Source organism: Xiphias gladius, chromosome 5 (assembly GCF_016859285.1).
Source record: "Xiphias gladius isolate SHS-SW01 ecotype Sanya breed wild chromosome 5, ASM1685928v1, whole genome shotgun sequence".
NCBI classification, from domain to species: Eukaryota; Metazoa; Chordata; class Actinopteri; order Istiophoriformes; family Xiphiidae; genus Xiphias; species Xiphias gladius.
Window position 1 is genome coordinate 19,231,520 of NC_053404.1, and position 22,651 is coordinate 19,254,170.

At 44.4% G+C, this 22,651-nt stretch overlaps 1 protein-coding gene across 6 annotated transcripts in view; it reads right to left on the bottom strand.

Annotated features, from left to right (window-relative positions):
• LOC120789729 (collagen alpha-1(XVIII) chain-like) overlaps positions 1-22,651 on the bottom strand; it is a 57,814-nt gene that overhangs the window by 11,504 nt on the left and 23,659 nt on the right. For 3 of the 6 annotated variants that reach the window (XM_040126675.1, XM_040126673.1, XM_040126672.1), the window contains exons 3-17: positions 14,778-15,025; positions 14,500-14,670; positions 13,416-13,547; positions 7,284-7,358; positions 6,588-6,680; positions 4,474-4,612; positions 4,038-4,081; positions 3,699-3,887; positions 3,542-3,568; positions 3,094-3,156; positions 2,822-2,893; positions 1,864-1,911; positions 1,425-1,559; positions 1,058-1,114; positions 251-304 (exon numbers count right to left, since the gene is read on the bottom strand). In XM_040126675.1, the coding sequence (XP_039982609.1) occupies positions 251-304; positions 1,058-1,114; positions 1,425-1,559; positions 1,864-1,911; positions 2,822-2,893; positions 3,094-3,156; positions 3,542-3,568; positions 3,699-3,887; positions 4,038-4,081; positions 4,474-4,612; positions 6,588-6,680; positions 7,284-7,358; positions 13,416-13,547; positions 14,500-14,670; positions 14,778-15,025 (1,547 nt within the window). The remainder of the gene's footprint in view (positions 1-250; positions 305-1,057; positions 1,115-1,424; positions 1,560-1,863; positions 1,912-2,821; positions 2,894-3,093; positions 3,157-3,541; positions 3,569-3,698; positions 3,888-4,037; positions 4,082-4,473; positions 4,613-6,587; positions 6,681-7,283; positions 7,359-13,415; positions 13,548-14,499; positions 14,671-14,777; positions 15,026-22,651) is intronic. The other 3 variants (XM_040126677.1, XM_040126676.1, XM_040126674.1) reach the window with 2 other exon arrangements.

Genomic DNA, 22,651 nt, shown 5'->3' on the forward strand with positions numbered 1-22,651 from the left:
TAACAGAGCACTAACAGCCCCGCTCGGGGGGATGTCAGAGAAGGCTCGTACAAAAGACAGCAGGGTGGAAACCACACAAGCAGGAGCCGGATGGAGGTTGGGGTGCTGTACATTCACAGAAAGAGGACATAACTCCGATTTTTAAAATTGTACGGGGCAAGTCAATGCATGAATTCAATATGGACTTCTTAAAGACGGTTTTATTTCTCTGTCCAAAGTTAGAATATACTGTGCTGATTTTTAGCCTCACCTTGTCTCCCTTCTCCCCGGCAGGCCCCGTATCGCCCTCTTTTCCGTCGACTCCCTGCAAGAGTGACAGGACTGTATTTATATTTCAGAATTAGGGAGGGAAACAATACGTACATTTATTACCGAATTTGCATGGGTTGTGTAATTGTTGCTACCATGTGTATTTTTGAACAAAAGTGATCCTACATGCAAGTTATCATGGGTAATCTGGTTAACAATTAGGAAGTATTAATCAGAAGCTAATGAACGTCCGTGAACTGAAGTGGACTGTTCATGAGCCTAAGTGGCGGTGCAGTAGATATGGCAAACCTGTGAGTAGTCCATTCACACAGTTAGTAAAAGCCTCTAACCTTTGAAAGACAAAAGACACATTTCCCCCAACAGATGCTACAGCAGAGACCATGTTCTGAAGCTCTTTCAGTAGTTCCTGCCAAAATGCTGTTAGCTTTCTATGCAGTCTGTAGGCAATGGGAAAAAGGGCTTGACCTATCGGGATGGTCGGTACATGGCTGCGTATTCATATAACCTTGTGTCCTACTTAGCTGTACTGAAAGGCAGCCATATTTACAGACAGAGACATGTATATTTATGTTCCTTATACTTCACACAATACATGCACACACTTCTTAAATAATCTATTTCTCTCATTTTCTCTCAACCACACGCACAATATGTTTGCACACGGATCAACTGCTGTGCAGCAAGCAGTGGCAGGAAAGCGGTGAACGAACATGGGATTTTCAAATAAAAGTTGGGGGAAATACTGTCTTTTCAGCCCCTGAGCTTCGATGGGACCAAATGTTAATACCTGACCAGACCCAGACCCAGACCCAGACCCAGAGCCAATAAACCACTCCTCAATCACCTGAAAACAGAAGCTAGGTCAGCAGTGCAAGTGTCCTGAAGACCAGAGAGGCCTCGCATCAGTTGATGGCGTTTGATGTTGAATATGAACTTCGTAAGCCGCTGAAAGAAAGCTTTCTGAGCAACTTTCTGTACAAATCACTGCTATCTTGCTTCAGAAAATAATTTGTCTTCTAGAACTCCTTTGTCCCATTTCATTTTTAACTACTGTCTGTGACATTTTAATACCTTCTTCTTAGATTTTGCTCTTATTGATGAACTGTAAATGAACAATGAGAGGAGAGGAAGGGGGGAAAGAATGTTGAACTTACGGGGAGTCCAGGTTCACCCTTCTGTCCATCCTTCCCATCTTTCCCAGGGGCCCCAGTTGGTCTGGGCAATATGTCCCCTGATGGGGTTCCTGGGGGCCCCGGTTGTCCTGGGGGGCCAGGAGGCCCTGGAGGCCCCTGATGAAATGAGGCAATATATCTTAGTCACGTATTGGGGAGAATTCTTGGAAAAGTACTTTCCGTGTGTCTCTCTAGTCGATGTTGGTGAGCAAGTTTTCTGTAACATCAAAGTTCAACGAATACAACTTTATGAACAAAAAGTCGCAGCAAGGTGATACATCGCACACACTGGTTTTTCTAGTCTCTGCACGACAATGAGACGGAGAAGAACAGACAGTGTAGCGTGTCGATGCTGGGCCCGAGCGGTCAAAATGAACAGGGTGTCACAAGGAAAGAGTGAAGAGGAAAGAAAGTCACTCACCCTAAGGATTTCTGCATCAGTGTCAAAGTCTTCAAATCCTGACCCCTCCTGATGAATACAGGCCATATGACCAGTCAATTAGTCAAGAAGCCAGACACGGTTGGTGAACTTATCAATGATCCCGATGGGTCGAATCAACTAAAGGCTCTCATGCCTAAATGCTCCCCTGTTTCTTTCAGGAGTCATTTTGTTCACAGAGATAATAATGATTTAATACTTCTAAGACCTAAAGGCCTCAGCAATTTAAAAAAAAAAAAAAACAAATCATCAGGGCAGGCATCGGTCATTTTACATGACGAATACTTCATTTTGGACCAAATTCATTTTTATAGTCTCACTCATACATATTATTGCTGCATAAAAAAAAACACCAGTGAACACAATGACAAGGACGGATGCAACAGAGCACAACTGCGGCAAACATGAAACACCTTATAACTGTAACCTCAGCAACGACAAAAACACAACCTAACCTAGTTCAGGGAAGAATGAACCCGATAGTAACCCAACTATTCAGTGATTCGGGGATCATCTCTAGTTCAAATGAAAGACAACAGGATTATCCAACAGCTGAAGGAGCAGCTGCAATGTGCAACTTTCTCTGAATTCAAACCGCAGCAGAGATGACGCAGCATCTAGAGGGTGACTGCTGAAAAGTTGCAACCCAACAAACCGGATCAATAGCAGAGGGAGCAACATGTCTACATGATAAATGAATTTGAGACGGACAGATTCAAGTTCTATCAATAAAAGAACATGATTTTCAGCAAGAAGCCGAGCTTGCTTACACCTAAAAAGGGGGGAAAAAAACAGGAATCTTTCATTATTTTAGACCAAATCCACAATATAACTGGACCAGACTTAAGCTTTGCTTCGGGCCAGATTTAACTGTTAAGTGTCATTAATAACTACAGTCCGGGGTAGGCCAGGACCAAGGGAGAGTGAAAAAGTTTCCTACCAGGAACAGGGAAGACTTGCTTGATCGACCCGGAGGTCCGGGCGGCCCTGGTAATCCAACACCAGGATCACCCTGAGGAAGAAAACGACAGAATATTTTTGTATTAATTTGTGTTGTCAGTAGTTAAAATAATTACGGATTCATTCTTTGGTTCATTTTATTAGTCTGTGACAATTCACATGTAGGCACGTGTCTGTAAATACCTTAAGTATTTAAATTCTGAGCATATTCAAGTCCAGGTATTATGGTATTAAACGTGGGGTACTGCCTACCTTTTCTCCCTTAAGACCAGGCTCGCCCTGAAGTCCTGGGAATCCCGGAATCCCGGTTGCTCCCTGGGTGAAAGACGATCACAGCCGTGGTCAATATAACGGAGGCAAAGCCGCCTCAGATGTCAGGTCACGTAAACACAGTTCAAGTCTAGCACATTGGCTCTTGAACCAAATAAGTAATAAGTTGTGAGAGCAGGAATGGTACAGATACTGACATCGGGAATTCTACCCAGACTGCAAAGCCCAGTCTAGTGGCAGCACTCAGTAAAGGGAACGGGCTGGATCGACATCCGGTATCAGGTAAAAAGTAGCTAAAGTGTAGCTCTCTAAATTAGCAACTGTATGCTGGAAATTGGTACCTTCCTAAATCGGTTTTCCCCAGAGACACTAAAAAAAAAAAAAGACTCCCATAAGAAAGAAGCTACAAGACTGGAAAGACTTCACTTACTGGTAAACCAGTTTCACCTTTGCTTCCCTAGAGAAAAGAAAAGTGGAAAGCCATTCATTATTTTCATCTAATGTTTTATGAAAACAGAAAGCTACGTTTAAAAATAGAATATTTTGAATATTGCAAATGAAGCAAACGACAGACATGTAAAACTCACAGGCTGTCCATCTTTCCCCGGCGCTCCAGGTGAGCCTGGATGTCCCTGTGGCCCCTGTGGACCGCGTGGTCCCGGCTCCCCTCCCTCTCCCTCTCCCGAGGCTCGTCCTGGAGGGCCGGAGGGTCCGGGGGGACCGGCTGGGCCTGGCTCCCCACGCTCCCCTTTCTGCCCCGGAGACATCTGGAGGGACTGATCATTAGGACCATTCATTTAATGCAAAGTATCAAACCATCACACTACTATCACATCACACATTAACATTAGTTAAGGGTGATACCTCAGCATACTGGGCTAATCAGACAGGACCTGAGTCATTTTACCAGGAAGCTGACTACTCACAGTGTCCAGAGTGGAGGCCGGAGTAGCTCTCTGAGGCGACTGCACTGTGACACAGAGACACAGTTTCGCACATTCAGACACTGGGCAGTTCGATTTCACACAAAGGAATGGATGCACTTTATACAGGAGGATTAGAAACGGTGCAGCTACTGCTTGAACATGTAGTTTGACAGAAAAAAGGAGACGCGGAGATGGGGGTTGCAGCCGTGCTGTCCCCGTCAGCACCATCTGCTGGCCGATGGGACAAATACAGGACAGGAGGTGCAGCCTTGGATATGTACCACTACATCATCACCGTATCAGCATATACAGTGATCATATAGAGTGATCTACGGGTTTGGGTTTTCTTTTGCTTAATACCTGCAAGTAAAGACTCAGTGAAAACAGGTTTCTGTTACCCACAAAGACAGATGACCTTAAATGAGTATGGTAATACCTCTAACTGTGGTCATCTCCTCCTCCTGGCCAGAAGTCTCCTCGACGTCTTCTTCGTCATCATCGCCGCCGAAAACTGACCTCTCGGTGGGCGGCGCTCGGACCGGGGCGCTGTAAGTGGGGTCCAGGTCTGGTAGGGCCTATCAAACATAATGTTGGGGAGGGGGGCGGTGGTGGTCAGTCACCATACAAAAAACGTTCCGCAATAAAATATTTATAAAATAAAACAAAAATATTTAATGAGATGCAGGTAAAAAACAAAACTAGAACAGCAAAAGTTCTTAAATTGATCATCTAGATGGGTTAGAAAAAAAACCAAACAAAAAAACATTTCTGATTTTGCTCAGTTTTATAGTCAGTCTGTCTGTTTCCATGTGAAACATCCTACAACCATGAAACCACAGAACACGACGACGCTAGCCTGGTTGTATACATTGAGTTACTCCAGCTTTGGGCTTTTCGGATGTATTTGTAAACAGGGAGTTTTATTTTCCGTTATAATGCAACGAAACCGTTGCTCGGAATATTAAAGGAAGAGGAAAAAAACAAAAAAACAAAACAAAAAGAAAAGAGGAAGGTGAGTGTTTGCCACAGATGGTAGGAAATGTTTTCAACTCAGAGCAGAAACAACTACAGTGTCAGACTGAGACTGAAAGCAACTTTCCACACTTTGCACCAAGCTGGATCACAGCTTGTTGCTTCAACACTATTTCTGCATTATTTCTACTAGATAGGCAGTGATGATAGAACGTCTTGACCTATTGCCCCCCGAAAAAAAAACCTGCCGCCCTGTTTATGAAGAGATCCACGGAAACGACTGACAATGAAAAAGCAATCAATCCTTACTGTCCTGACAAGTGCTGGGCTTGGGATTTGAGTCCGTCCTTTGACCGTCCTGAACGTGGCTGGGGGATACATTTTTCAAATAGCTCGGAACTGGCTGGATAAGAGCTGTCACACATAAGAGCGTGGAAAACACATCACGATTCCAAACTCACACAAATCTTAGTGACACAGAGCTGGAAGTCAGCGAGGTAGTCCAGGGAGCATCAGTGGAGTCAGAGCAAAAGTATTCCAGCTGGGCCACGGTGGCTTTTCTTCCTCACAGATTTGAGGAGGAAAAATCGGAGCTAAATCACCTCTCATTCTGACAGTCTCTGTCCACGTGCCCGTCGGCAAGGCACTGAAATCTGCGCTGAGCAACGAGGCTGAGACCCTGCCGGTAATAGCATAATTTCCTGACCTGCTCCCGCGGGTGACTGCCCCCCGGTGACAGCCGACGACATAATGAGCCGAGATGGCTGCGGCGCTGCTCGGGACATAACTTATCTCCCTCTGCCCAACAAGCCACATAGTTGTCCCTGTTTCAGATGTTGAAATCGTAGTCTATAAGGTCTCTACTCTGCCACGCTGATGATCCTATTAGGATTTGTAGGGGTGGCCTGCTGTTTTTGGTTTTTCTTGTTTATTAATCTTGTTTCCTCCTGTTTGTTTAAGCTAAGAAGGTACGGCACCGTCATTTGGGCACTTTGGTTTTGGTCGGTCACAGTCCCTCGTTAAATCCGTTTTCTTTGTGATGCTGGCGTTTGCCAAGCCAAGCATGTGGGTCAATAGCCACATCGGTGGTTAAAACTCGGAAATGTGTCTCTGCCACTGCTCGGGACTTTTGGGAAGATGGGTCTTTTTTCTGTAGCGGCCGCTCCCTGGACGGAGCATGCTGCAATATCATAGTTGCAAAAGCCGGAATGACTTAGTACCTACTGCTGTTAAGACACAGTAGCAAGATAATCCAATTTATTTTTTTAACCTCTTCTCTCTCTCCTTTGAATCTGTGAAAGAAGCATCTTGATAGAGAAAGGGCTGGTTTTAAATTTAGAAAGCATCATAATATTATATACACCTTTTACTTGTGATCACAGTTTGGTAACTATATTTATCCTTAAGTAAAATAATCCGGTAGTTGTTTTACCCCTAGAGCCGCACATATCAGCATGATCCGGTCTCCAGCCAGACCCAAAAGGATAAGAGTTGTGTTCTTTGGTCCAAGTCCAGATCAGCTAAATGGGAAGAGGGGGCAGTGTGGTGTGTATGAGGGCGTATGTACGATTTACACACCATGGTATACTCTCTCTCCTCCACGATCTTCTTCACTTCCTCTCTCTCTTCAGCCGCCTCGTAGGCGTCATCACCACTTCCGTAACCGGAGGCCTTGAAAGAGAAATGGGAGCAGGGAGAAGGGGAATCCGAAGACAAGCGGACACGAGACAGAAATGACTGAATGCTCTTCAATTGGACAAATGCCGTCTGAGTTCAAGCTGTGGGCTTGGAAAACTGGTGCCCAGTGTTTGAGTCCCAGTTTCTGTCCCCACACGGTTTTAATTGAACTCTATTCAAACACCGATGTAAGCAATAATTGGGTAGTCAAATTCATTATTCAATATGATTGAAATTTGTATGGACGAGAAACCCTGTAACACTTGAAACCACAATCTCTTCATTTAAAAAGGCACTTCCTGAAACTGTTGGAGGCACACTATTGTCTAAAACGTCACTGTACGCTGTATCAATTTGATTTCCTTTACCTGGAGTGAGGATGACCAAAAAAAAAACACACAGGTATGAGGATGGGCTTGTCACACATACTTTTGGCCAGCTAGCTGATTTGCAGTGCACTTTTTCCACCAGTAGATGGGGCAACAATTCCAGGTTTGGACTGCAGGGCAGTCGCGTTCCAGCAGAGCCAAAATTCGCTCTGAACCTCCCCCTCGGACTCGGCTGTTTTGTCCGGGGGGGGGGGGGGTGCACACTCACATAGGGATCGTCCTCCTCGCACTGGTCATCCGGGGCCGTGGGACTCGACTTCAACACCAGCTGCTGGATGGAGCCCTGGAGAGGGAAGAGGGGAGTGAAAGAAGAGAGGAGTCTGTGTTATGGTGTGTGGTAATTTGGTTCATTCTGTGTCATTGCATTTTTATTGAGCCTCAGCGTACATTCCGCACACACCAGCATGCGACCTCTGCCTTTTTTTTGCGTAACAGTTTATATTTCTGGCCCTCATTACAGAACACATTATTCCCCCCACTCACACACACACACACACACACTAACACAAATATTCACACACTACCACAAACATCGAGCAGGTGGAACAGGTGCCTCGTGCTTGTCGAAATTGCCTGTGCTCCAAAAACAATTTTCACATCAGCTTCGACGCAGCAGCCTATAAATCTGAATAAGTATGCAAATTCACATGTAAGATAAATTCAGAAAAAAAAAAACATTGCAGCTGTCAAGTATTGTCAGCACCAATAGTTAAAATAAAGTTTTTACAGTAACTATGATCCAGGTGTTTTACAAGTCAAAAATCTTTACCAGGCTTTATGTCTAATCTCTAATATATGCATATTACTGTCGTTCACTGTGCATCATTTTCTCCCATCCTCTCCCGTAGATACAGATTTTTGACTTGATATTGTGGGAAAGTATGCTCCCTGACCAACACAAACCCTGACGCTGGAGGGCCTTGGAGGCCAGTAACAACTGCAGCGCATCCTTCCAGTGGGTCAGAGAGGGACACGTGCAAGCGCTAAGAGTCCGACACTTAAACACTGTGAAGGTTTAGCAGCGACCGCAGCAGGCGTCAGTGCTTCAGCTGGCCGAGAGCAACGAGTATCGGGAGGCTGTAGGTCGCGCCTGCGGAACAGTGGAGTTGTGAATCCTGACTCGGTTCAGGGTGTCGCTATTCTGACAAGTTATTGCAAAGAGCGGTAAACTCTCTGATCTCTTCTTAAGCAAGTGTAGAAATATCGGATATATGCAACCGTTGTATGCCACTTAAGGTGGTGGGGGGGCTATTAAGTGTATGTATGAGTGTGTGCACACGTGTATTTGGGAACTGTCCTTTCCATTTGGGAGTCAGTGGGCTTGTCCTCTTATTAGATCCGTAAAAACTCGCAAGGGCAGCTTCAGCCAAGTTTGCTGGATACTGACTTTAGGCCGGAGGTTGTTTTTAGCGCCATGAGGCACAAGCCTATGAAATTCGGTGGTGGTGTGAAGAAGTGAGAAATAGAGAGGAGGGGGAAGAGTAGAGCAAGGGAGAGAGTGGGCGGATATGGAGCTGGGATAGCAACTAAATCAGAGACATCTGTTTCTGCAGTAAACAACACAACTGCAACAAACAAAAGGACGCGCCGCATAACCTTTTCCCGTTCTCTTTAGACAACTGTAGCGAACGAATTTCCCCTTAAAATGAAGCCACGGAAACATGGATCAATGATATAGATGGTAAGTTTGTAAAACTTTTCAATTCACAGGAATGCAGACACTTGAAGTCAGTGGGCGGATTTGTAAGTGCCTGTTTGAGTAACACATTTGCATGCTCAAAAGCTTGCTCACACACACACACACACACACACACACACACACGGCTATGTCTCTAACACAGATGACTAAATCCAAACTTGCTTGAGTCTCTGTGAAACCTTGGAAACAGGGACATACAAACACACGTTAGCGGACACACGGGTACGGTCAACTTCCGCAGTTTTACTGGAACTGCAAGATGAAAGCCCAAGTAGCTGCTTACACCAGACAGTGTAATCACATTGCGGGGGGCAAAAACCTGTACTCGCAGTGACATAGTGGGGGGGGCTCATGCTCCGTGTGGGGACATAAAAGCTGGTCCCAATTAGGCAAACCATTTATTGCATCCGGGGGAATTCAGTTAAGTTCAGGGTAAGCCTCTAGAGAATTAATCGAAGTCAATACAATGTCCCCACAAATGACAAAAACACGAGAGAGTTTGAACTAAAGGAAAAGGTAGTTTGCCTCATACACGAGGGGTTTGGCTTAAACGGTCATGTCACCTGAGAAATCCTTCTACTCCGTAGGAGGTCTGACGAGCGTCATAAACCCCTCGCATCGTCAGGCGCCCGCCCCGTTAGCTGAACATGTTTGATAATGCTCAACGTTGAACAGAGCTTCTCAGCTCCGGACAGGAGAGAAAACGCAATCGGTCCTGCTGGTAAAGTCGGGCGAGCCATGTTTCCTGGGCATCTGGAGCCACACTGCAGGCTTCGGGGCTCGCGGCCTGACTGCTCTGAACTCAGTGACCTTTATGTTTGAACTGACGTGACCCTGGACTGGGTGAGGTCCGTCTTTGAACCCGTTTCTGAGGACGGTATGACCGATCCTTTGCTCCAAATGGAGTCACTATGAAACTGGACATCGACTGGTAGGTGCTAATGAGCAGAGGCACCAAATGGGTTAACAAAACAAACGACAATGAAGTTTTTAATCTTAATGAGAATAACTGCCTGTCTTCTAACAAGATATCTTGGAGCTGAATCTGTATTTTAACCCCTTGTGGCGTATTCTGAATGGTTGCTATGCATATAAAAACACCTGGCAGACAATTGTTGGCATTGGTAGTTAAGGACGAGGTATATGGCTTCTTCATCTGTGAGAATGTGGTGTTCATTCTCGAGCTGCCCTTTCTATGTTCAAACTGTGCAACAGTAACTGATGTTTTCTCAAACCCCTCAGAGGAAATGTACCAGATGTGGATCCACAGGCAAGTATCTATAACCGGTTTGGTGAATGTGTCCCTCGCTTAGGTTATAACATATCTGTTTGATGACGTATCGTAGCTTGGATATGAACGAAGAGCCACTGTGTATATTTTGCCGTACACAGACGGGTGTTCAAGAGTTTTTCTTGTGTCAGGGACGGCTAAGAGAAAGGTTAAGTACTTGCAAGTTACTGGCAGTCACCATGTTGAGGAAAGAGTTGTTGCCGGAGCAACAGAGAGCAGGTCGCTTGGGCTGCCACTGGCCAAATCTGTGATTAAAAACTGTGTGTGCCATCGCCGCTGTGTCCGGGGGGTAAAGACACATTTCGCAACATAACTTTTAAAAAGGACGTTCCCAACTTTTCTGACAAAAAAAAAAAAAAAAAAATTGCTTTAAACTAGCAAACACTGCTTCATGAGCTTCTGAACACACACGCAAGGGAACACGAATTTGGTCAGGCGCATACTTGGCTAAGAGTTTTTTTTTTTTTTAATACATTATGAGTAAGAAAAACCCATTCAGTTGCTCAGGGAGAATCTGAGGACACATAAAATGGATTGCACACACACACACACACTCTCTCTCTCTCTGTGTGTCTTTACTTTCCGTTTCTCTCTCTCAAACAAACACAGACACGTGGAGATGGTGCCAGCCACACAAGCAGTCTCCAACACCCAACATGGGGTGTGAAACTAAGCAAAGCAAAAAAAAAAAAAGAAAGGAGTGAATAAGTGAGTGTGTGGCGGAAGATATTCTGGCGTATTTGTTTGCATGTGTGCAAGTGTACCGCTGCAGAGAGCTGCTGCGTGGCTGTTGCTGCTCTCCTCGGGCGGAGATGGGGGGGGGGGTCTCTGTAAGAGCTGCCAGTTCAAACAAAGAGGAGCTGGAAACCGACTAGTCACTACTGGTCCTCTCTGTCTGAGGAGAGGGAGTAGTGAAAGAGATGGAGCGTACTGGGAGGAGATGCGAGAGGAAAAACCTGTAGAGGTCCTCTGGCTGATGTCACCCAGAGATGACTGGTGTGCCTTGATTCGTGACATTATTTGTCTTTTTAGGATTTTTTTTTTTTTTTGCCTTCACTGGACATTTGACGGCGAAGATGCAGGCAGGAAACGAGCGGAGAGGGAGGGGTATGACGTGCAAAAAGAAGTCCACGACCGGGATCGAAACCAGGGACGTCGCAGTTCTGGGTGCTTCTGTAACAACATTTTTAATGTCTTTTGTATGTACGTCCACTCCAAATACTCCTTTCTAAATGCTAGCAGTTGTTGGAGCCTTAGTATCCTGACATTTTTCAACTCAACTCCACCTGTTATTTTCTAATATTAGGCATCCTAGGGCCAAAACTCCTCACTGGCAAAGCTAAGAAATAAGGGTACGTGTAATCAGCCATAGTCCTAACTTTGGGACTACCATGTTTTTTGGTCGAGGAGTATTTTCGCCAAGCAGTTTAGCACTAAAAGTCACGCCTAAGGACCCTTAAGTCACGAACACATGCCCACAGTCATGATCCTAGTCACATCAGTGTTTTAGAACAATGCAACGATAATTAACTTTTTTTGAAGCCCAACTTCGATCAGTTAGTCCACTCAGGTCAACATCAACTTGAAACAATTCGACCTGGGAGATGATGTTTTCCACAATTCTCCGCTACTCCGGCACTGGACAAATAAAGTTCGTAGCACCGATGAACTTGGAATAGACCATTTCTCACCATATAGGGTTTTCTGCCGTTAGTAAATACCTCATATGAGGGGGCTAACCTCTGTCGCTTTCCCTTGAACAGTTTGACATTTTGGGAAATCTCCTTATTCGCTTTCTTCCTGAGATAAACATGGAGCTCTATCCGGCAGGCGATTAGCTTACAGGAGCTTAGTATTGAGACTAGAAACGGGGAAACTGCCAGCCCGGCTCGGTCCAAAGCCTATTGTCCCTTTAACACAGTGGGTTTCAGTTACAAAAGTTTTACTTCAAATAAATTGGTATTTCAGCAAAGATAACAAAAATGTTTTGTTCTCACGAGGCTCTGACAGACTGCCTGTAGCTAAGACTCATGGGATAAAATTATTTTATCTTGATTCAAATGACATTAAATTGAATCGCAATAGAGAGAAAAAACATTTCCTATTTCTTCTTGTGTCTCTATTATCAGCTCAGTGCCCCTGCTACCCTACCAAGCCACTAGAAAGTCAGTAAAAGTCCTCTGCGAAAAAAATAAAGAGTCAAACTCAGGAGTCACTTTTTCTCTATAAGATGAAGTAAGTTAGTAAAGATGTAGAATATTTGAGATTTTAAATGGTGAGGGGTTTTTTTTTGTTTTGTTTTTTGGCTCCAATGAAGCTCACGCTCTTCATGATATATTCCTACAGTAGGTAATGAAAACCTTGTTCCAAACCTTGTTCCAGAAAACAAACTGACTCCCCTCTGAGACCAAAAATTCCTGAATATAAACATGCTCTCCGAGCCCGGCTCACTGGATTTCTTTGAAAACTCACTTCACATTTGTGTAATAAAAGTATTAATGAGAGGGAAAAAAGCTTCTTGGCAGTAAAAAAAAAACTTCTCTCCACTGTCCTGGAAAAAAAACAAAACATGTTTTTCCATCACGTGAACTTACATAACACATCCGCGGAGGAGAGGAGGACAAAAGGTTGCGATGCAGCGAAGAAGAGGCCTGGTTTTTGTTTTCAAGGTCACAAGTTACGCATTTTTCTAATCCGATGATTGGGAGCAAAGTGCTGAAACATTTAGTGCTGGTTCCTTTTCTTTTACAAGAGCACAGAGCAGAATACGGCATTGCATCTGTTATTACCTCTTCTCCCGAATCTGATTTCTCAGCACTTCTCTTTCACGCACTCCCTCATTATAACCTCACGGATATTTTTGACAACAGATGCATGGGACTGGAACCTCCACCTTTGCATCCTTGCTATCGATTGACTCTACTCCTTTTAACTGAAGAATGTGTCCCTTGCCGTCACGGTTGCGCTCAGTGTAAGTCATTCGAGATAAGACCATCACCTATATACCAAACATGTAAATCACATAGGGTTTGTCATTTTACGAGGTCTCGCAGGATGAGGAAGTGCTCGTAAGCACATTCATCGTCGTCTTTCGTTCCTTGTCTCCTGTGGTGGTCATAAAACTGCTGACCGAGACTGTAGCGTTCATGTCTCAAATGTGAAAATAGGAAACCGCCCAGACGCCATGTTTGTCTTTGCATATATCAGCAGATACGACATCCATTCTCAAGTCAGACACACTGAAGAGGAAACAGGCGGGGGAATCCTTATTATGGGCAGGCAGGCTTGGCTGACACATGCACACACACATGCACTAATACTCCGGTAAATCCAGTCCCATCCCGACTCACCACAAACCTCGCCAGGCCTGTACCCCCGGCGTTCCCCACGAAGATCCCCGAGCTGGCTTCGAAGGTCAGCGGCTGAGGACTCCTGGTGAAGTCAACTCGGTGGTATTCCTCGCAGTCCATGTAGAGACGCACCTGAGATACAAGGGTAGATAGATGCACATTTTGCTTTGAGCTCAAAAGATTTCTGATCAACAGAAAACCGTATCGACTCCGGCAGATATGCCGAGCAAGCAACAATTTTCACGGGGTAATGCCTAAAGTTCTCTACGAGCGAAAAATTACTGCATCAGAACACTGTTAAAGGATATGTCTGGCGATATTATATTTCTTCTTCATGTCAAAAAAATCCCATGAAACAACTAAAGCCAAAAGCGAATTTGACTTAACATGTATTACCTGTGCGGCCAAAGGCTGTTACAGCTTATTCCTCTGTGCCACAGCGCTCCACTCCTGATCAAAATCACCGTTTCACTGAGTGACACGTTCTTTCATTACGATGAACATGGGCGCTGTAGCTTATTTTGAGCCAATCCCACACACTCTGTCCCGCTGCTGTAAATATTCACTAGGGCAGCAAATCTGCAGCTGAAAGTAGTCGCTAACAAATGTACTATTTACACTATCAGTAATGTTTCCTATTAACTACAGTGTCCAGCTATTTTAGTAAATTATTTGGCCTTCTTTTGAAAATGAAAGTATATCTGTGACCTGTTTTTAAAAGATTTACACATCCACTTGTTGTTTTAATGCTTGTACCCCAATAGAATTACCATAAACAAAAGAGTCCAGGTCGGTATGAAGACCAACGTTTACAGAAATTCTGTTATTTCTTGTTGCAAATGTGATACTTTTCATTCTTAGAAACTGAAAACAAAGCAAAAAAATAATGATGTTTCTGGATAAACAGTTTTTTTTTTATGAATTCCAGTGCAATCCAGCAAATTACATGCAAAATCCTCAGTCTCCTAACTTTAAATACATTGCAGAGATCAGCAGATCCAGCCATTCTCATATAATATTATAATTATATCACGTATAGCATCTTTACCCAAACAAGGAAATGAACTTAGGAGAGTAGACCCACCTCTGCCTCCTGTACGGTCAGGGTAAACCTAGCCCATCTTCCTGTCAGGTCCCCCATTTTGAAAGAAGCTGCTACTTGGGTCCCGGCTGTCGTTCCTGGGTCAGTGTAGTACAACACAACTCTCTGGGAACCATCTTCCACTTCTGACAGCGCTATACCTAAGTGTACAATCTTAACAACAAAATTAGGTATTAAAAACCATCATTTCATATGGGGTGGGAAAAATAAAGAGGAAAAGACGTAGGCGAGTGGAGTTAAATGAAATCACAGTGCCTTACTTTTTGATACGCATCTGTAATGGCGAACAGCACGCCGCCCTGCCGTGTGGTGGGTTTAGCTATGACGGTGACGGCGAAGTCATAGTAGAATGGGTCGGGGATGAACGACTTTGTGAGGCGGCCCACATTGGCATCCGGTCCGAAGCTGTAGGCAGGGTAACCCTCAAAACCGGTAACAAAGGAGACGGAGGGGGGGAGGGGAACGCCGATCAACTCCGTGAGGTCCAAGGCTCCCTGAGAGCCACGGTCTGCGGAAAGACAACCAAACAAACACACATATTAGTGGCGGAGAAAAAATAATAATTTTCTCATGCAACAGAGTGTGTAAGACTGAATGAGCGATCAACCGACACCTTTACCAGACAAAAAATAAATTAATATGAAAAGTTAACAAAGCAAAAGGTACAAGAAAAGTAATTGCTGGCGTAGGACCACATAGAAACAACATGGTACAAGGGGTTAAGCTAAACTCCAATGGTGCACAATTTGGCATTCATTTGCTGCCTATTGGTGTCAAGAGCCTCCTCCATCTCAATGTCGCAATTACTGTGTGTACTGAGTGTGATGTATGACAACCGTTGCTCGTCTCAGAGCACCTGCGGCCAGATCTAGCAGTCCTCTAGCAGGGAAAAACTGTTTCTGAATCATCAACTATCTGGCACTGTTTTCTATTTCCCTGAAATACAATATCAAAATGATATTGGGTTGATTTTGCATTGCACATATTCCTTTGTGAATTGGTCTTTAATGAAGTTACCACAGACTACTTTCATACAGAGCAAACCAGGGGGGCCAGGTAGCTGGAGTAATGGTCGGTACCTGGGTGTAGGGGAAATATAATCCAGCTGCCGTGTGTGGTGTGCTGTGTGCTCTGTGTTTGATGGGTACTTGAAAGTGACAGGGCAGACAGTCGACAGAGAACGGGGGGGGGCTACAGTTTATTTTTGCCCTGAGGGACCTAGTGGGTTAATCCAACCATGGGCCAGGCTGCTGAAATGTTAAAGCGTTCCGCGACGCAGACAGTGTCGGAGTTGAAATCATGTCATAATTCATTTAATTATTCGTTTCAATTCCATACTTCCCTGAGAAGATGAAGCTACAAATGAAATCACACCTATTTTTACTAAAGGATGAAAACCCTAAGTTAATCCTTAACATATATGTATATATTTACCGTCCACTAATTTGACTTTGACCACGGGGTTCAACATCTCCCCCCAGGTAGGCCACAGATTTCCTTCACACCTCCACTCTATGAGCACTCCCAGATCACTATAAGACAGCCCGCGAGGTGCTGGTCTGTTCCAGCCATCTTTGCGCCTGGCTTCAGACATTTTGAAGCTTAACAACGTGTCAGATGCACCCCATAGAGCGTGCCAAGGGGGTGAGAAGGGACTTCCATCCGTCCGATGCCCCCGCCGACGTCATCATATCGCGCATACCTGCCGTTTCTTTAAGCACGGCTGAGCGCACATTTGCCTGCGCCCTTCCTGTCAGTCGTACACACGCACATGAGCGAACACATACGCGACAAGTTCTCAGACATGCCCAGATTACACGTGCGTGCGCTGCTACTCTCTCTCCAACACACACACAATCACTTCCCCACCTAGCACAACTCTCTCTCTCTCTCTGCGTGTCAAACACACACATGCTCACACACAGTCCCCCACCACGCCTGGTTCTCATTAATGGGAAGACCCCTGGAACAATCGTCTGTTCTTTCAGTGCGCATGGGCCGTGTGGTATAGATGCCGGGCATCTGGAAGGCGTTACGCTAGACTAATACACACGTGCTGCGCAATGGCAGCTCCTGTAAATTAAGCTTTACTGCGTGGCGTGTGTGAAACGTGCGAGTGAAGGAGCTGCAAAGACAGAGGGGGGGGAAAGACGGACAGACTGAGGTGGAGAGTGCCAACAATAAGACTTGCACGAGTGCAGTGTGTTTGTGTATAAACGTGTGCGGGGGACAGTCGGGTTCCCCACAGGGAGAGATTCACACTTCTTCATTAATAGGATCGAAACCCCTTCAGACTGTGGCAATTAAAAAACAACAATGAGGCGCAACCCGCACAGTTTTCTGTGGTGTAACCTGCACTACAGCTGAATGCTGTTATGTAGCTGGACTGTAGTTTAGAGCTGCTTCTGTTGAAACCCTGCCTCTGGGATGCTTGATGCAGTGAAATCTAAGCTCGCTAAAACAAGCCTTCGTACCGTCCAAATAGTCTGACTCATCCTCTGATTCCAGAGAATCCTGGAATCGGAAACCGGTGAGAGGCCTGTTGGCTGCCTCACCTCTGGATGCAGACTTTTGCTCTGTCTTCTGTCAGTGATAGAGCCCCGCCAAAGTTCATCTGCCAACATTCCCCCAGGTCAGCCTGTCGCTCCTCTTCACCTTTGCCCAACAGTGACATCACTGCAGATGTTCCTCTACTTGCTCAGAGACTTAACAGCTGGACAGACTGCCATGCAAACTAAGCTGTGGGTAATCTGATCTTAATAATACTGCCAATAATGGAAATGGAGCAATGAAAATACAAAACGTTTGATTTGGACGATGTCAGACGTGAGTAATTCCAGCCAGGGTGCGACTTCTCAGAGTAATCAGCCTTGGCTGGGTCTGAGCACCACCTGCACTGGAACAGGGCACAAGAAAGAAAGAGAAAGAGAAAGAGAGAGAGAGCGAGAAGGAAGGCTCAGGAGGTGGAGTACATGCCCTCGAGCTAACGTTCACAGTAATGTCTTCGAGGGGGTATTGAAGAACAAGATGCTACCAGGTTGTGTTGAGGTGAACTCCCTGGGAAGACACGGAAGTCTGGCCTTGGACCACTGGCTAGCAACATGCGTAAAGCGGAGTTTAACTTGTAATTTCAGTGCAGACACAGTGATAGCATATTTATTTCCACAAGAAAGCAAAGGGGAGGAAAAAAAAAATTATTTTGCTTTGCTTTGGCCTGCACCATTTTAGAGATGTCCAAATACAATATCTGTCATCACCATATTATTATGGCCCCCATTTCGTTCTCTATGTATCGTTACGAAACCTCATGTTTTTAGGAATATGTTGCGCATATGGTGCAGGGTGCTTCTCGTTATTAAAAAAAAAACATAAAAAACTACACTGCAGAAGAATCAGATATCAACCAACGAAAATGTAAGTAAACAGGTTCATTGTACTGTAGGTGCATGAGGGTGTGTGTTTGTCGGTGTCTCTTTACAGGCTATCTAGTGTTTAAATAAGTGCTCCCTTTCCAAATGAGCAACCGACAATCTAAACACTGCTGTCTCCGGAAGGGCTGTCAGTGCGTGTCCCTTGCACTGTTAAATCCAGCCTGTTATGAATGGGAAGACACGAGGAACGACACTTCAAAACGAAGCGACGCCTTTACTTTGGTGAGAAAAAGGGGGTTACCTTCAATCAGAGGACCAGCAGCACAACACCTGCACAGGCCACTATGGGATGTTAAAGGATGGGACCGTTATCAGCCCTTAGTTTGTGATTTTGCTTAGCGAATCATCTACATTTCAAAGACGAGGTGTTTTGCCTTTGGTAATGAGTTGACTTTTTAAACATACGTATTCTTCAAAAAAAAGATTCTTCACTGTTAGTTAAGGGTATACTACCACACAGTATTTTCGTAGAGGGTTAAGTGATTCTTTTGAGGAATCTTTTGGATCAAAAAAAAAAAAAAAAAAAAAATCTGATAATGCTGCAAAGGGAAGTCTGCATAAATGCTTCAGTAAATACTTTGCTTGCCTTCCGGCTATAAATAGAAAGTTCAACTGTAGAATGGTACGACCGCGGTTCAGTTCGACCACAGCGCTCACTGCACAATTGGACAAATGAACAAAATGCTTCATTTAATATCACATCAGCAGAGACAACAAAATGTATTTGTGCACCACTACTGATATCATCTGTATACTTGAGAAGGCAGACTCAAGCACACACACACACACACTCACAATCTGATACACAAATAATTTGCTCTCATTATGGACAGAACAAGACAGTCTTCTGGTACACACACACACACACACACACTGTACAGGGTGTGTACTTCTTCTGACACTACAGTGCAGGATCTGGAACAGACGATTGTCAAGTTCAGTGTTACTTACAGAAACTTCAGGACATTTCCATATTTTGGTCACATTATATCAACAGCCACTTCAGACATTAACATTTGTAGGTCTGGTGGGTGTATACCTCGTAGTGTATAACAGAACTAGTCAGTTCCCAGGTTTGAAACTGGTGCGCTTGGCTAAGACTTTTAGATATTAAGGCCTGATCAAAAAGGAAAAAAAGAGAACGAAATGGGGGTCATAATAATATGGTGATGACAGACATTGTATTTGGACATCTCTAAAATGGTGCCGGCCAAAGCAACTCAGCCCTCGGTCAGTGCACAGCAGGTTGTAACGAGCTGCCACGTGTGATAGGAGGCTCAGAGTTTCGGAATCTGATCAAAACTCAAACATCTATAACTCCACATCGTCACAGATGCTTACGGACCTTATGGCGTCACCTCTGTTACGTGCACTTGCGCCGTGAGACCACAAACCACGCAAATCCTCGTCTCCGCACAACCAATCCGGAGCAAAGGGCTTATTCACTTCATTCCCAGTGTCTAGAGATGCAAAACCTCGCCGTCACATGGCGAATCCTCTGCGGCTGTCGCTGTCACACCACATCTTACAAACACACTGCTGTCTCTCCCGGAGCCTCTCTCATTGTGTAATCGTTTTTAACCCCTTTCCAATAAAACTGGGTTAACCGGGAACTTAGCGAAGGACACATTTGCCAGAAATCATAGCAAAGAGCTCCGACAATCATGATCAGAATCAGCTCTGTAAAAAAAAAAAGACTGCAATTATGAGCTACGCGGGGGAAAAACGAAAGCCAGACAATAAACAATACAGAAACACTGACGTAATAACAATGTGAATTGTTCATTTTCTGCATTAAAAGGTTACTTCTTGCCAAGCAGAATTTTTAAGTACTGAACGTCTGAGTGTCCCTGGATGCAATAGCAACAGGGAACGCACCGGCTAACAGCTGCATTATCAGGCAACCATAACATGCTTTTGAGGTAAATATGAAGCCAACAACTAATGAATATGATTGAATCAAATGGGTTGATTAGAAGGTTGGGAATCGGGAAAATGACTGTTGAACACGCAGACGCACTGGTAGAGGGTAACGTTTTGAATGGACCACACAGGCATTTAACACCTGTTTAATTCTGAGGAGGCCTACTGATGCCCAGGCGTCCTCCTGAGACCTGCGTGATGACACGAACTTTAAAATAAACAAACACCCTCAAACAGTTCCCTTCTACTCTGTTCCGCACAACTACAGATTAACTCTGTCTCCCAAGGGGGCTCACGTTATTCCTGCGGGTAGACAAAAGCAAGGCACCTCTCACATCCTTTCGTTCGGAAGGCTCACAGTGTCTGACTGACAGGGGGGGGGAGGTTGATGTCAGCCACGTGTTGTTGCCAAAAGCAGGACGTTCTAGCTAAACTGCGAAGACCACACAGCCTGTGTGTTTAACTGGTGAGCGTACGCATGCATGTGTGTGACCAGGTGAGGCTCACGGGCCTCCCATTTAGCACAAAGCTGCTTTTGTTGGTCTCGAGCCGACCGAGTGCCAATTCGGCGCAGTCATTAGAGGCAGGGGAGCAGAGCTAGGCGTAGATGCTCCCACTGAGATCAAAGACTCACACCGCTTAGCTCACTTAGTTCAGAGCTGAATGGATCTTGTTCGGGGTGATGTCATAGACAAAGGCACTTTTTTTTCACCTGTATGAATTTCTGATGGGGGCCTGTCTGTTAGCTTTGCGTGTATGGAAACAGACCCCAACATGCTCCAGAAATGACGTGTTTGCTGCAAAAACTACCAGATCTGCTCAATTTGATACGGCTTTTCAGAAAAAGTTTTATCTGAAACAGACAGTTTGCGGTTGACACCGCATCCATTTATTTAGCCCAGTGGGGAAAAGTGATGACGTGGTGTTGCAAGCACTGTACTGCATCAGCTGAACTGTATGGGCAACACATGGAAACAAATACTATGAAGATGCAGTAAGGATGATTTGTATGGGAAAGTATTTCCTACTGCTTACAAGGGTGGGTTCACCCAAATAATGAAAAAAATGATTTTCCTGTGTCTTTCTGGTGGAACCCAGCCATGCAGATAGCTTTGGTTTTATTGGTTTTTCTCAACCCCAGTACAACAAAACTGAATATAATTTTGTTTGTGATTTTTTTTTTTTTTAAATCCCAGAAAATTAGCATTATTCATTTAACTGTTTTCATTGGAGCTACTTTCTACTAAAAGAAAGTCTCTGAACTGTTGGCAGCGTAGTTGTCTCAAAATGTTTGCAAATAAAACCAAAGCTGTCTGCATTTTTTTTTTTTTTTTTAAATTTGGTTTTGGACTTCAAGCCTAAATCACAAACTAGGGCTGTAAAAGGAGTGTAAATTCACCCTAGATACACCTATACAGTCCTTAGAAAGCACAGTTACAATCGACTCCTTCATATGCCCGGAAATGCAAATAAATATCTGGAGCTGCCTTTTGGGGTGTCCAAAGTGGGAAGTTACCGAGTGCAGCTTTAATGTGCAGCAGAGGTATAAAAAGGAGCCTGTTCTGTTTGGTAAATCCTGAAATGTCAGGTTGGTCATGAAGCTCAGTTAATGTTGAGAGACGGTAGCTTCCTTTGATGCAAGTTTGCTGTGACCTCTCAAAAACCCTTGCAAAAGAGTTCAATCTGTACAAAAGGTCGTAACATATATTGAAAATGTAAAATATTAAATATGTTTGTTTCAGTCACGACACCGAGTACAGACTGTTGGCCCCAGCATTTCTCATAAAGTAGAAGGACATTTTCCACAATCAAGCCAACATGAGTTCATGTTCTAATAGGCCTACAACAGTACATCAGCAAAACACAGCACAGCTGATTATCCCATAAAATGGAAACTGCTTTTACAGCAATTTAAATTTCTGCTGGCAAGATGACCTAGATGGGTTATGGGATTCTGAATAAGCCGTTTCAAACCTTGCCATCCTCGCTGCTGGAACAGAGCCAAGCATACTTTTACAGCTATTTTAATTCGTATTTGGATAAATCTCCAACTTCTGTTTTTAAGCTATCAACACGCTCCATTTGACAATTAGTCTCCACCGGAAAGGCCTGAGAGACTTTTGGGGGGTATTTCCTGCTCACACTTATGAGGTCATGACATGGGGAACATTTGAAATGACGGAATTCTGTTTAAAAATAAGTTTCACAAGAGCCCGTTTCCCTTGTTGCATTCCAGATTTATCAGTGTCGATGCTGAATAGGTGTGCTCCGCATTCATTCTCAGTCGTTCGTTATATACACATGTAAACAGCTGATGCAGCAGTTGAGGACCAAAAACAAAGAAAAAAAGAAAACAGCAGTGTGCATTCGTTTCTGACTGCAGAAGAAAAGAAAATGCTGTCTGCATTTATTTGCCTTTACCAACTACATCACCAATCACATCCAAATTCTATCTGCAGAATTCTATTTCCATGACCCATTATGCTCTTGCCTCAGTTGCGCTGCTGTACAAAGTCTAGTGCCAAGACTGACTCAACCAAAACTCTGTCCATGTCCCCAGTTAACCCCTGTATAGAGCTCTGGTCTCCATGGAGGAAGAGGGCCACTTTAGCATTGTGCTCTGATTATTCAGGCATGAGCCATTAGTTCCCAGGGTGGGAAAAAAATAAATAAATGAAAATGCAATTAGCTTGCCGGGTAAAGGGAAACGAGTCCTAAACATTAGATGTTTTCGGGGAAATTCCACAGTAGCCAAACCAGTTTAAATAATGCATGATCCC